We start from the raw sequence: 15,365 nt of genomic DNA, 5'->3' as shown, positions 1-15,365 counted from the left end.
ACCGTGACCTTTTAATGCTCTTAACTCAGGCTGTCATTCTCCTTGTCTCTGGGTGATTGGCACTGTCTGGCTGTGGGCACTTGGCCCGATCTTCTGCAAGTCCTGGCTTCTGTGTCTTGTTTTCCTTTTCTCCTTAGATCCTGGCATCTGGTGCGTCATAGGTTATTGTTGGCTTATTCAGTTTTTATGTCCTCTCTCCTTTCATGAAAATACAGGCCCCCAGGCTAGAAAGATAGCTTGACAGTTGAGAACACTGGTTGCTCTTCCAGAGGACCTGGTTTGATTTTTAGCACCCACATGACAGCTAGCAACCAGTAACTCCGACCCCAGAGGATCCGTTGCCCTTTTCTGGCCTCTCTGGGCACCAGCCACACATGTAATAACACAGACACACATGCAGGCAAAACACAACAACAGAAATAAATCTTAAAAAGGAAATGCAGCTTCTCTAGAAGTAGACTTTTTATGCGCTGCCCAGCACTTGATCTAGATTATGCTACATAATTGATGCTTAATAAATACTTGTTGAATGAATAATAAAACTATTTAATTACCCTTCCTCCTATTGGCTAGTGGGTGTGTGCTAATCTCTTGGGTGGCTCTTGGGGATTAAATGAAGTCATTTGATTAAACCACCTGGCATGTCCAGCCAGACACATGAAGGCTGGTGACATCTTGGACTCCTCTTGAGGCTTTTCTTTCTTAAAACTTCTTTGTCTTTGGCCGCTATGGAACGAGCCCTGGTTAACTTCCTGTGTCCTTATAATGCTTCTCCATTTTTCCTCATGACTTTCTGTTTTTATTTCTTCATCAGATCCAGGATCCAAACCTCAGGGCCTTTCACTTCCCATGCAAGGGCTCTGCTAATGAGCGAAAGTCCAACCCCTATGGCTCATCTGTCTTTTGTCTCCTACCTGGCTAGCCTAGAGAGGATAGTATTAGCTACCTCATAGGATATGAAGGGTTGATTGTAAATAATGCTTACTGATAATGCCAGCTGTGTTAGAACAACACAGGGAGTCTAGAAGCACATAAAACGCCACACTAGAATCATTATATAATTATGGTGACTCATGGCATATTTTAATAATAATCCCAGTTTTGTTAAGATGAAAGATAAGCCACTATCCAAGTCAGATGACTCACAGCTGCCTGTAGCTGCAGCCCCAGAGGTGACAACAGTGTCTTCTGGCCCCTATGCACCCTGTGTTCACATGCACATTCCCATAATCAGGCACATGTACCCATGATTAAAATAAATCTTTAAAAAACACCATTCTCCTGCTTTCCTTGGTTTACAGCAACTGTGGAAGTGTAGTTTGAGAACCACTGTATATGACAAAAATTTAGAACCCATTTAACATTTTGAAATAAAGGGATGGCTTAATCCCTGTCCCAAAGAGTCATTTTGTTAGCTTGCCATATTGGTGGCTCAGGGGATTGAAGGATATGGGGCAGGCGAACCTGAGGTCCTCCTTACTCTCTGCTCACTGTGGCTGCCCGTGCTTGACCTGGTGACTGGGAGCCCAAGTCTTCTCCTGGTGACTATAGGAGGAAGATGCTGGCTCTGTGTGGATGAGGCATACATTCTCACTGTGCCCTCTACAGTCTTTGTGATTTGCCACTGCTTTATTTGACATTAGGAGTCAACTGTTTGCACTGTTAGCCCAACTTGTGGCCAGTTTAAAAAAAATCTCACCTATTACCTGAAGAAATTAGGCCTCCAGTGTTGCTTACTGTACCTTTCTGAGTGGGTTACGACAAGCTGAACTTATTAACCTTGGTAGCCGTCCAGAAAATGTTTTGTCTTTGGTATTCAGATTGACTTGGTGTGCTAGCCATAAATGACTGTGTCCTCAAATAGTCTTTTTTAGAACAAGTAATTTATGGACTAAACATCTTATGCCGTATTCATTAAGACAGTTGGCCTTCTAATAAGGACTATAATTTGTTTGTTTAGATAATGACATAGGAACTCTTGTAGAATGCAGCATCGTATATGCCATTGGGCATAGGACTTGACAAGCCTGGATTTGGACCTGAGCATCTAACAGGATACGGTTTCTTGTTTTGTTTTTAAACTAAAAACAAGGGGATCAAAGGCGTATGCCTTGCTTCAGGTCATTTTTTTTTCTCTTAGGAGATATTTAGTGGCAGAACCCAGCTTCATTATCTAGCCCAGCAATGACTATGGCATTTGTTGTAAAAATCAAGGGACAGGAAAAAACCTTTGCGAGTGTGTGTACATGTGGTATTTGTGTGTGTGTGTGTGTGTGTGTGTGTGTGAGAGAGAGAGAGAGAGAGAGAGAGAGAGAGAGAGAGAGAGAGAGAGAGAGAGAAAGTACAGACACTAGGTTGCACATGTGGAGGTCAAAGGACAACCATGGGTCTGGGTTCATTTCTTCAACTTATTACAGAGGTCTCTTGTTAGCCACTGCATATACCAGGAAGAGGAGGGCAAGAAGGCCTGTTCAGGGAAGGGAATGTGAGCCAAACTCATGATTGCATGACAAGAGTCAGTTGTGTGTGGATCTGGGTCAAGCATCCCAGACCCAGGATGGCTGGAGGTGCAGGGTTTGAAATAGACTAGGGACTGTATGCCCAGGAAACAGGGATGGCCTGGGTGACTGAGAAGTGGGGTCAGAGAAACAGCAGCGAGCACTAGGATCACGGAGGCTGGCAGGGCTCAGATACTCTGTGTTCCCGACCACTGAAGGAGCCTGATGTCACCCTTCAGCAGGGAGAATGCCACTTGGGATTTCCAACAGGAACATGGCTGTATCTGTAGCAGCCAACTTCGAATGTGAGTTGTTGAAATGGTTCCTTCAAATAGACATAATTTTCCTTTGTATTTTGTAGAGTAGACCAGAGGGCTGCCATTTGGCCAAAGGAAGCTTTTGGAACTCAGCAGGACTTCCATGAGGTAGGTGGAATCATCGTGGCTGATGTAAACATCAGTCTCAGCCAGTCTCAGCGTTGCCTACTCCCTGTCAGAGCACCAGAAAGTCTTTCCAGGGAAAACTTTCAATCCTGTCACTCTTAAGTGAACTTCTTCATCATGGTGATGAGATGTTACTTCACACAATGTTCTTCCTGGTGTTGGGGCGAGCAAGCTTAAAATAGCATTTTTTGAGAATGCTCACCACACCTTGAACCTTACCCTAGTCCAGCTGTCTCTTCTTTCTATACTTTCCGGCTTTGCTTTGGGGGTTATATAACCAGGGCTGTGATAATTAAAATTTGTACAGCTTTTTTTTTTCTTAATTGAATTCTAGCTGGATTCCCCTTTCCCTGCTTCCCACTGACTGGTGTTTGCAACCTCAGACATAGTTGGTCTTTCTATTTCATTTCCCTGAGCATAATAAAATCTGATGTTTTCTTCATACACTTTGAGATATGGGAGCCATATTTTTCAATTTAAATAGCATCTCATTACACTGGATGTTAGGTAGCTAGCTTGTTCTAGAGTTCCTTTGAAATAGGTAATTGAATTGTAATATCAGAAATCAGTATGATACAATTCGAGTATCTTCTGCTTTGAATGCCTTGGCTTCAGACCCTGGTTTGAAATCCTCATATAGTTTCTCTTGTCCCTTGGAGCCATGGGTGGTGTGTGGTGTCTCTGATGAAGGTCATAGCAGAGAAACTAAGTAGACCTGATACTCAGATGCCCAGAAGAGAAAGGAACAGCTTCAGGCAGATGGTTAATTCAGCATTTTGACGATATGTCTCTCTCCCCCCCCCTTAGTTTTTTGACCACATAAAAGGCATTCAAATATTTAGGTGGTCTTTTTTTCCTTTCTTGAATAATAATAATATACAATGTTGCTATAATTATATTGATTATAATATACTATTATAATTATATTATATTAATTATGTTATATTAATAATAGATACTATTATATAATATTGTTATAATTCATCATCATCATTATTATTATAGAATTTGATAGAAATCCATGACTAAAGGTAAGCCAGGTGTCTGGTTAAGCCAATTTAAATGCCTAAATCCATGAGAAATATCATAAATATAACACAAACGGGAATGCAGAAGGCTATTATTTTGTGTGTGTGCAGGCACAGCCTTCAGACTACGCATGACTCACAGCGGAAAGAGTTGGGAGTTTTATGGAAACAGGCTATCTATGAACCCGAATCAGCACACACAGCTCTCCTCCCGTTGTGCTGTATGTGACGCTGCAACAGATGGTTCTGATGCTCATGGCTGGAAGGGTGATGTGGGGAAGAGCTTCCCAGGCTCTGGGAGAAGCTGATTCTTGAGGCTGGAAGCGACAGGACTGCTGAAATGGCTTGAGCCGTTGCTGAAAGCTCTGCTTGAAAACCTGCTCTCCTCCACTGCATCGCGTCTGCAGACGGCGTGAACGGTGCATGGCCTGGGACGCCCAAGCGGAGACCTGTGCCAACTGCAGGCTAAGGTGGCTCCATTGGGCCTGATGTAGGAACACAGGACATGAGTGCTCAGCATGGTTTTGTTCCGGTCCATGGGGCCGGCTGTGTGTGCGGGCTCACGTTCTCCCAGGCAGGTTGCGCTGCGATGGATGTGTGTGTAGGCTCATATTCTTCCACACAGGTTGTGCTGTGATGAAAGTTTGGGACATGGAAAGAGAATGTAGAGCAGTTAGGAGTGGGGGCAGCAGAAGTAAGGCTAATACCTTGGTGTGAGGGATGGTGTGGCCACACTCACTGCTGGAAACATCCCAGAGAGTGAAAAATCTAAAATGTGTGTTAAACTTAACAGAACACTCAGTTCTTTAACGAAAGAACCCTTTTATATTTCTCTAAGTGATGATCCTATGGTACACACACACACACGCACACACGCACACACACACACACGGAATATTGTTTTAATGAATGTAGGATGTACATACAGAAAAGTATTCCTAGGAGGGGGATGATCAATCTCACTTTCTCCACCAGTCTAGAGGCTCTTGTTTTCCACTTTGGGTCTTTTGCTAGGATTCTAGTCTCTATTCTTTGCTCTTCAGGTGCCTCTGGGGCTGTGAATCAGTGCTCACAGTCCAACTTTCACCTGAGCTGTCTGGTCCCACCCTTTAAGAAACCCAGACTAGAAACCAGTGTGTTTCTCATCCATTTTCATCTCCTGTCCGGGCTGTTCTGTCATGTCCATAATATGAATTGATCCCTGATCCAAAAAGCACTTCAAAGCTAGAATGAGGATGGTTTTTCACTCTCTGTTCCTCATAAATTCCACTTCTGATTTCAGTTGCCACGAGGAAACTTACAGGTTGATAAAGGAATCTAAGGTAACCCCACTCCACCAAGCAACCATGCCATGTTGGGCTTTTGAGAGATGGTTAGCTGGTTCTAGAAGAAGAATACTCATGTACTATTGACAGAAGATGGCCCCTCTCTGTAGTATTAGGTTAACTTCCTTGTTTAGCATGCTGCTCCAGGTGAGGAATACACAGAGTGATGGTGAAGAGAGGGGATCAACCAACTAGCCCCCTGGAGCAGCTGCATCAACCCTGGTGACCCACTGAGTGGCAGATGTCACAGCTCTTGTCCAAACCCCGGACTGCACATCATAGAATATGAGCTAGTTTGCATTTGGGATCTGTCAGCCTGGACAGGTCAAGGATGGGACATTACACATGCAAGCAACAGCAGAATACCATTGTAATTTCCGGAATTCATCTATGTGATAAGATAAAGATGAACATGAAACCAATACTCAATGATCTGATGTCAATAGAAAGCTTAACTCTAAGCCTATGTAATTGTGCGAAGGTGATGTTTTTAAGTCCTCACAAAAACATCAACACGCAATATTACTCCTCCCTTCACGAAGCACTGTTGCTGAGTCTCTGTTGACTTATGTTGGTGGTCGTAACTCAGCGTTATATGCCTTGTTTCTCTGGTATAAAAATACCTCAGTACTTGGATTTTGTTAAAAGCGGAGCGGTGGGACACTGGAGTACTGTTTTTGGTCTTTGCATGTGTCTATATGCGACACTGTGAAGAGGACATGTATGCGTATTAGCACCCACAATGTATGCTAGAGGTATTTGGGCACCAGGCCATGCAGACCTGGAGAAGATACAGTTATCTCTTGATATCCTTCTGGGATTGGTTTCAGAGCCCCCCCCTCCCCCACTGCCCAATTAAAAATTCACGGATTACCAAGCCCTTGTGTAAAATGGTGTGGTCTTCATGAGCAACCTCCGCACGGCTCCTCGTGTGCTTTATATTGTCATTAGATTGCTTATTACCTGATACAAGATACAGCCGGAGTAAATAATTGTTATCCTGCATTGTGAAAGTAATAACGGGTTCTGTGCAGCAAATATAGACAGTTTCAAAATTATATTGTTAACCTGTGGTGGGTTGAATTCATGGATGCAAAAAAATCCACAAATTTGGAAGACTGTCTTTACGGTTGGATTGAAATGTCTTTCTCCTTCCAAATTGCTTTACTTCTGAGAAAATAGCCTGTGAAAAGCTTGGAGACTCCTGTGCTGGCTGAGAAGTGTTCCCTCTGTTAGAATACTCAGCTGTGTTTTTCAGTTTAAGTGAACACCCAGCCTATCACATTGGGTCTTAGTTCAGTTTCTGTTGACGAATATTTTGAAGTATCAGAGATTGTTTTCATGTGACAAAAGGTCAACGATTTCAGGCTTTAATAACAACAGTATTTTAATGATGACATATCTGAGCATTTGGGCCTGGGACGGGCTGCATGCTTGGCTAGATCCTGGGATTAGAAACCCATTATGGAAATCCATCTCTGGGCTTCTTCTCCTATCCTGACTTTATCTTTTGGCCAGCACCTCCCTACTGACGTATTATTCTGATGTCCAGTCATCTCAGTACATGTGAATTTTCTATGACTACTTTTTTCCCCTAGTCAGGGTTTCTCTAAGTAGCTCTGGCTGTCCTAGAGCTTTCTTCATAGACCAGGCTGGCTTCAAACTCAGAGATCTGCCTGCCTTTGCCTCCCCAAGCGCCACCACGCCCAGTTAAGTTTTCTATTACTATTATTGGTGATTTACCAAGAGCGTAGTGGCTTCAGATCCTCATGGATTAACCCCCATTGTATGAAGCAGGGGGAGTTGCTCTGCTCAGGCTCTCACGAAGGAGAAATTGCCAGGCTGAGTTCTCATCTGGAGTAGGGCCCATGTGCAAGATCCTTCACATAGCTGCCTTAACTCAGCTTCCTGTCACAAGGCTGTCGTCTCTGCCCCTTCGCTGCTTGGCAGCTGGGCTTAGTGTTTGGATTCCCGAGTCTGCCACACTTGCTAAGGGGGCCCTTTTCATCCTCCAGTCAGCTATAGCACTGACATCTGCCTGTGCTCCCAATTCCTTCGATGAGGCTATCTTGCCACCAGCTGGAAGATTGAGGGCTTGTAAAGTTCTTACTTGATTTGACTAGGCACACACAAATAACGACTGTATCTTTGACCAGCTCAGTTAGAGCTCAGTTACCTCAGGGGGGAAAATCCCTTTATAGCAGTGCATAGATTAGTGTGTGCATGACCAGGGTACAGAGATGCTAGGGGTTGTTTTTAGGGTCATGCCTGCCACATAGTGCGATTGTAGTCTTCTAAAACTAGGAAGTTCTAGAAAGGCTCCTTAACGATGAGTCTCATTCATGATGGGGGCATTTGTCCTTTCTGAACTATTCAGTATGACCTTGGGGGCTTGGAAGGAGCTGATTGGCTGGATGAGGGTCATGTTTGACACTGGGATGCTGTTGGTAGAAGATGGATAATTGGATGCTAGTCTCTGGAAACACGCGTTCCCAGGTAATTTTCCTCTTGGCTGGACCACTGCAGGATGCCACCGGCTCATTTTTTTTTTCTGTTTGGTTTTGAGTTTGAGTTGAAGTGACCTTGTTCCCCTACCAAGGGTTCTTTCTCAGTGTCCTGTGATCCATTTAATTTTAGCCACTTCTTGTTGTCAGTGTCAGCAGGGACTTCCTGTGGCCAGCGCTGTCATGGTGTGAACCCTGGTTCTCATTCCCAGGTGACTGAGGCATACAGCAAGGAAACAGGGCTGCTTCTAGGCCTGGTGTTCTGCCCAGTCCTTCCGAGGCCCCTCTTCATCCTGGCTGCTTATTTTCGGGGGAACGAGGTCTGGAGTCCTCACCTTCAAGGGGATCCTAAATGGTGCTGTAAGAAAAGGAAGCCGGTGACCACCATCTTTTTTCCCCATCTGATGTAGACTTGGAGAAGCGGCCGACTCACCCGTGTTTGCTTCCTGCGTATCAGCTGTCACACTTTCCCCACTCAGCTCTGGTGTGACCATCGCTCTCATTCTTTGCTCCAGTGTGACATCTCCATCCTTTCCCTTGTTGTTCCATTTTGTGTTTGCTCCTCTTTGGGCTACTGTCCCCCCAACCCCTTGTTTGGGAAAGACGAGAAGGGCTGTCCAGTTCCATAGCTGCGAGGGGTCAGCCTGTGCTTCTGTCTCTGCTGCTTTGTGAGGAGAGGATAAAGATGGAAACAATGTGGGCCGTGGGTTTTCTACGAAGGAAAAGTATATGACTAGCTTTTTCATTAATATAAATACATATACAAGCCTGTGGGTCCCAAGATCATTTTTTTTTTTCTGGGAGCTTTGCCTGTTGGGAATTTTCCCCTAATGAGTAATTATTTCAACAGTAGTGGTTGAGAGGTGAATGGATAACCAGCCCCGGCATTGTTACAGAGAGTGGAGTAGGGGCTGGATGAACAAATGAGCTCTGTCACTCAATCCCCAGGAGGCTCACGGGAACATGAATCACTACCTTGGAGCAGTGGCTCTCAATCTCCCTAATGCTGTGACCTTCTCATACAGTTCTCACATTGTGGTGACCCTCCTCCCCAGCCATAAAACTATTTTTGTTGCTACTTCATAATGTAACTTTGCTACTGCTATGAATTAGAATGTAAATACTGTGGTTTTCGATGGCTTTAGGTGACCCCTGTGTAGGGGTCATTTGACCTCTAGAGGGGTTGCAACCCACAGGTTGAGAACCGCTGCCCGAGGACTTGGCTGTCCTTGCTCCTGCCCTCTTTGCATGTTAGGACATTGCCTTTCTTCGTGCCACAAAGCTCAAGCTTCAGGACAGGAAGATGAGTCTTCGTATTTTCTAACAAAATATTAGTGTTTGAGGAAACACCAAAATGGTTTCCAGTACGACCTTTCACCTTTAATGACACAAGAGCGTCACTTATTTCGTATGACTTCCGTCAGAGCAGTTGCTGGTTTCCAATATTCACTAACATCCAGAATGCGGGTTAAGGTAGTGTCTTCAGAAATAAGAAAGGGCTGGGACCTGGCATAGATGGATGGCTTGCTCACCCATACAGAATGCACCAGAAGGGGCCATTGGGCTTCTCTAGTGTCCACTTCCTACTGAGTTTAGCCATTTTTAATGATTATGTTTATTTTGAGTGATGCCATCGAATCTGTCTGCCATATGAGAGCAGTACCTCTGGAGGCCGGAAGGGGCCTCCTTGGAGCTCCCCTGGGGTTTTCGGAGGTTGTAAGTTGGTCTGGTGCTGGGGACTCTACCTGGATCCTCCTCCAGGTCAGTGTGTGCCCTTAGCCACTGAGCAAGCCATGGTCCCAGCTCACTGAGGTTAGTTTTCAAGATTTTTCAGACTGATGTCAAATGCTACAGAAATGGCCACACACACACATACACACACACACACACACACACACTCTCACACACTTACACACACACACACATACACTCACACCCCACTACCACATGAGCAACAACGTAGAGTAACTGTTATCTGATGAGAAACAGCCAATGTTGAAGGGCAAGGAGTGGGTTCTTCACAACACCCGTGATTTTCAGCAAGGCCCCAGGGAAGGGCACTCATTAGCAACACATGTAGTCTGTTCCATTTAGGGAAGGAAAAGCCTTAGCTAGAGCTCCTCTGACTCAGAATATGAGATTGCCAAACAGCATTTTCTCTCATCTGCTTTGCTTGTTTGTACACTAAGGACAGCAAGGCTGACACCTTGAGATGAGACGGTTTGGGGTTTCCCATTCCCAGGCTGAAGTCCTCTAGCTGAAAGGGGGTGCGGTTGTGTCACGGTGTGCTCTTGCTGTGTTGTTCCCTTTTTTTTTTTTTTTTTTCAAAAAAGTGCTGACAGGATGCAGTCAAGACGTGGATACCTTGGTCAGCGTTCTGGCTTCTTGGTGTGAGTAGCTGCTGCTTAGATGTTGAAATTCTGTTGGGGGAAGGGAGTGAGAGCTGGAGCATCCTGCACAGAGAGCTGAGGTGTAGCCTGACGCAGAACATTCTGGGTTATAAGTATACAGTCCCCAAGGAGACTAGCTACAGCCAGTGTCTACAGGGAGAGATAATGTGGGCTTCTCCTGAGAGTGGTGGTTCCCAAACTGTGGGTCGACACTCCTTTGGGTGTTGAAGGTCCCTTACACAGGGGTCGCTTAAGACCATCAGAAAAACATGATCTATAACAGTAGTGAAATTCCAGTTATGAAGTACCAACAAAAGTTATTTTCTGGTTGGGGGTCACCACAAAATGAGGAACTGTGTTAAAGGGTCTCAGCAGTAGGAAGGTGGAGAACCGTTGCTTTAGAGCCATCAGTATTGAAAGAAGCCCCATTTCATTTGATGAGGACATTGAGAGCCTATCAGTAGCTCGCTGGGAGGTGGCCTCTTGGTTTTACGCACCTCGTGTTGTATACTCCTAGTGTGGGGGTGCGGGTCCCGAGGGAGGCCAAGGCTGGAAGACAGTGGGAGTGGCAGATTGCTGTGGCAATGGCAGGGGAAAGGACTTTTGTCTGGGCTCGGTGGTGTTAAGCAGGGAACCAAGATACCATTTTGAGTGAGTCAGGGTCCCGGAAGATAGGGCATAGGCCTTGGGCACTTGTCTTGAGGTGATCTTGTTCCAGACCTCCTAAATCAGAGTAAAGATGGGTGAGATATGGAGACATGGATATTTTCTGTAAGTTCCTCAGTGAGCTTTTAAATAATCTTGCAGTTTATTAACCAGAGTACTAGAAGGCCTTCAGATTAGATATTCAGAGTGTGTACGCAAGCACCCTCTAAGTGCCAGCTAAGGGTAAAAATAAATAAATAAATCTGATGGATAGGTAATGGCAGTCTCTTTTTCTGGTTGACTCTGCCATACAGTGTCAACATGACAAATTGAGCCACAGTTGCAGCCCTTAGGGAGCCAGCCGCAAAGAGCCCACAAACAAGTAGACCACTGTAGTGATTGCCAAATTACCAAATACAGACAACTCAAAAGAGAGTCTGTCATGGTGGGATAGCGTGGCAGGTAGGAAGAAAAGGGAGGGGAATGCCTGTGCTCATCTGGCTTGCTTTGTTGCCCCCTTTGCCGTGTGTTCCCATAGGATGATGTCCAATAGGATCCCGGGGCCTGGGAGTGTCGGAGCAGGGAGGAGGTAAATGAACAGACGCAAAGGGAGGGTCTCTTGTGCTTGCTGATTGTGCATGTGGAGTTGGGAGTGTATGCCTGCGATCATGCAGACTGGTGGAACTAGAGCTGTGAGTGGATGTCTGGGAACTGACCTGTACACAGGGCTTTCAGCAAGGTTCCTGCCCGCTCTGTTTCACAGCAGCGTGAGATCTACGTACACTTCCTGGAAACACAAAGGGACGGGAGGTGCCATAAAATCCCTTCCTAGAAACCAAATGCGAATGTTTCGCGTTCTGTAATTGCACACTCACGGATGAAGGCACCTTAAAATAGTTCTTATTATCCACCCCACCCCATGTGGGTGGTCACCATCTTAGCCCAACTGAAGTGGGACCTGTGTGATTGCCGGGTAAGGAAAATGAGTATTCTCTAAAACAAGATGCGTATTCTCTATTGTGTGAGGAGGAGTTAGCTTGGGAAACCGCACTTAGGTGGTGCAGACCTCTCTCTCTAGCTTGCTTCTCACAAGGCCATGTGGAGAGGCAGGGGTAATTGTCATTCCCAAGAGGATCATCACCCGCTGCTCAGTCTGCCTGCTGATTTTAGATGCCCTACGATGAGGCCTTTGGAAGTAAACCTGGGAAACATGAGCAGGCTAGCCAGAGCCATTGTCTAGGATCTAGGGCTGGATCGAGGTAGCCTTTAGACCGCTCCTTCATTTTTCTTGGAAAGGGAAAGTATGCCTTTGTGTGAAATGTCACTAAGTCTGGTGTGACTGATTACCGAAATGGCAGGGTTGTCTGCCTTGGGCTTTCCATTTCTTTCTGGCATGGACTTAGGAAAGGAATGTCTGTTGTTATTTGTTGGCTTGTTGGCTGTTTTCTCACTGGGCTAGAGGCTCCAGGAGGAAGAAGCTGATGTTAGTCTCTCAGCCTCCACATGAGCCTAGCTCTTGCTTGAGCAGTCAAGCAGCATGGGGCTAGCACATCTTCACAGACCCTGCCTGTGCAGTATCCCAAGCATCCCCGGGATAGCTCTATGGTGCTTCATCCTGTCAGGATAGGCAAGATATCTCCCATCATTCCCTGGGTAGACATGTAACACAGTTAGGTCTCTGCACTGTTGCCCTGGGATCCTAAACCACTGGGTGATGTATTCCATACAGACCCATTCCACAGAGGGTGTCGATATGAGGAGGGCTGTGTGCTGAAGTGGTGGGGAATGGGATGGCCTGTGGTGGGGACAGGTAGGCTGCTGAGATTCTTCAGTTCTAATTTCTTGTCCTTGGTCCCCATCAGTTGTCTTCTTTTCTGCTTAGAGGCCTCCCTGTGTTTCTGCTGTTCACCTCGTTCATCTTGTTCCATTTTCTAGGCCTTTTCATCCTCATTCCTTTATGCTTGATTCTGTTTAGTGTCTCAGAGAGGAACAGCCCAGCCATGTAAGTAGATCTCCCATGTGAAGCAAACCACAACTCTTTGTTTCCTCTCCCCCAACACACCATATTTCCCATTCTGAACTTCCATTTTGAAGCCAAGACACCCTGGCTATATACAGCCTGTATGCAGGCTGGTTTAATCCAGCAGTCACTTCCACAATCGAGTGTCTCTCACTAGCTGTCATTCTCTGTTCAGTAGCATTTAAAACATTTAAAATGAAAAAAAAAAAACCTCATATAAGGTCCAAACTCCCTGTCTTATAATATTTCCCTTCCTTACAGGGCTATCCTTTTTATATTTTATTCTCTCTATTATTTTAAAATTGTTTGTTAATATTATTCTTTAAGACTGTCTATACCCATTTCCTACTGTACCTGTTTCGAGGTTTTCTCGGTCTGGACTGCTTGCTTTACACAGTGCCTGCAGCCATGCACTCGCAATGATCTCTGACATTTGAGCCAAACCTGAAACTTCTAAGTTTTGCACATGGCCTGGTGACTGACCTCGCCCCCTTTGGGTAGGTGAGAGAGGAGCCTCAAGCCAGAGGCAGGGCCTAGAACCTGTCTATCCACCCCAGTGCTTTACCTAGTCTCCTGCCACCAAGTAGTGCGCAGCCCGCTGCTCGTAAACCCCTCCAGAGACTTGTGGATAGTTGAGCCTCCACATTGGATGCCATAACTGTTGACACTCCTGCCGCTTCTGGTTTATAACACATAGTCTGTCTCCCAGATAGGGTCTAGAAGCTTCTGAGTCTGACGTACCCCTGTGTATTGATGTCCTATGCTGTCCGTGTAACTTGAGTCCTTGGTTCAGCTCCAGACCCAAGTCTAGCTAGGTACCTACTTGTACCAGGATCTGCACCTCTGTTCTCAGTGTATGTACACGCTTGATTTTCTCTCTGTCCTCGTTAGAAGGGGACTTCAAAGTCATCTAGAGTGGGGTTCCTGGTAGGCAGGTGCAGAAGTGAAACCCTGGGAGGTAGAGATGAGTCACGCATGGCACAGCCTGAAGTCTGTCCACATGGCCAGACCTCTTCCCAGCAGCTGGTGTTTGGGGACATTCCAGCCTCACCAGTGATGGAGTGACCGGCCACCTACTGGCACTTCTACAAAGTGCTTTTCTTACCCTCCCTCAGTTCGCCTGGGAGCAGCCCTCGCGGCAGGGGCCATAACTCATCACTGTTATTTTTGCCTCTTTTTACAGATGAAAAGATAAGGTTGGGAATAGCCAGGCTAGCTGCCCACAGTCAGGCAGGATAGAGAGCACGGTGCACATTCCCCGTGGTTCTCTGGGACCCTGAAAGCCATCTGCTGCTTTGCAAATTACACAAGAGCACACAGGCATTTGAGCCAGGCTGCTGGCGCCGTATAACAAAAGGCTGAGAATGTGGGTCTTGTTCAAATGCTTGTCTAGTCTACAGGAAGTCCTGGGTCCTGTCCCTCCACCGCACTGGGTGTAAAGCCAGGTACGGTGATACACACCTACCCATAGTCCCACAACCCTGGAAGCAAGGTCACAAAGATCAGAGATTAAAGATGACCCAAGGTGAACAGAGTTCTAGGCCAGCCTGGGCTACGTGAGACCCTGTTGCTATCGAAAGACATGGACAGGTCTGCTTCCTTTGACATAAAATTCTTTAAAAAGTAATTGTAGAATATATTCAGTATGAAAAACATGTCCTCTCAAGTACTTTCAAGCATACCATTCGGCAACACTAAGTTCATTCTCATTGCTAAGCATCCTTCATATAAATAAATATATATATATAATATTACATATCTTCATCATACAGAACTGAAATTCTGAACCTATGAGCCAGCTCCCTCCATTCTCCAGCTGGTCCTGGGGAAACACTGCTCTGCTTCCTGTCTTTATGGCTTTTCTGCTCTCTTACCGAGTAGAATCACACAGTATTCTTTCTTCTGGAACTAGCTAATCTCACTTGTGGTATCCCATGCCGGTCGTGTCTTCCCCTTGAATTTTGAGGAATGTTCTTTGGAAGTTCATCCACGTTTGGGGCATCCATGTATCTGTTTGTGGACACTTGGGTTCTTGCAGCTCACGTTAGGTTTTGAAGGGTGCCGTTGCAAAGTACCACAGCCTGGGTAGCTTAAACAGCAAAACCCCAGGAAATCCAGCAGTGTTAAAGAGCCAGCAGTGTTAGTTTTTCCAGAGGCCATGCCCCTTGGCTTGTAGGTAGTTGCATTCAAATGGGACTCTCATAGAGCCTTCGATATATGACTGATGTCCCCCTGGCCTCTGGCCTTTATGGGTACATCAGTCTTATTGGGTTGGGTTCTGATCCTTAAGGCCTCTTTAGCTTTAGTTACATCTTTAAAGGCCCTATCCTTAAGTTTAGTCACAATGAGAACAGAGCTCCAATAGGGGAACTTGAGAGGCAAAATTCAGCCCGTAACACCTCTCTAAGCTCTTGAAATGCCGTAGATGTGGGTGTGTACAGACTGTCCAAGGCTTCACTTTCAGTTCTTTTGGGTACATACCCAATGATGGAGTTAGTTATATGGTATTTGT

General features: G+C 45.7%; 1 protein-coding gene across 10 annotated transcripts in view; it reads left to right on the top strand.

Moving 5' to 3' along the window:
• The window catches only part of Fam13c (family with sequence similarity 13 member C), a 183,339-nt gene that overhangs the window by 132,086 nt on the left and 35,888 nt on the right, over nucleotides 1–15,365 (top strand). For all 10 annotated transcript variants that reach the window (XM_050140337.1, XM_050140371.1, XM_050140355.1 and 7 more), the window contains one exon: nucleotides 2,860–2,923. In XM_050140337.1, the coding sequence (XP_049996294.1) occupies nucleotides 2,860–2,923 (64 nt within the window). The remainder of the gene's footprint in view (nucleotides 1–2,859; nucleotides 2,924–15,365) is intronic.

This window comes from Alexandromys fortis, unplaced genomic scaffold, assembly GCF_014885135.2.
Source record: "Alexandromys fortis isolate MF-2015 unplaced genomic scaffold, M_Fortis_MF-2015_v1.1 scaffold_9, whole genome shotgun sequence".
Classification (NCBI taxonomy): domain Eukaryota; kingdom Metazoa; phylum Chordata; class Mammalia; order Rodentia; family Cricetidae; genus Alexandromys; species Alexandromys fortis.
The sequence above is the reverse complement of the archived record's forward strand: the minus strand, read 5'-3'. Positions and strand labels throughout refer to the sequence as shown.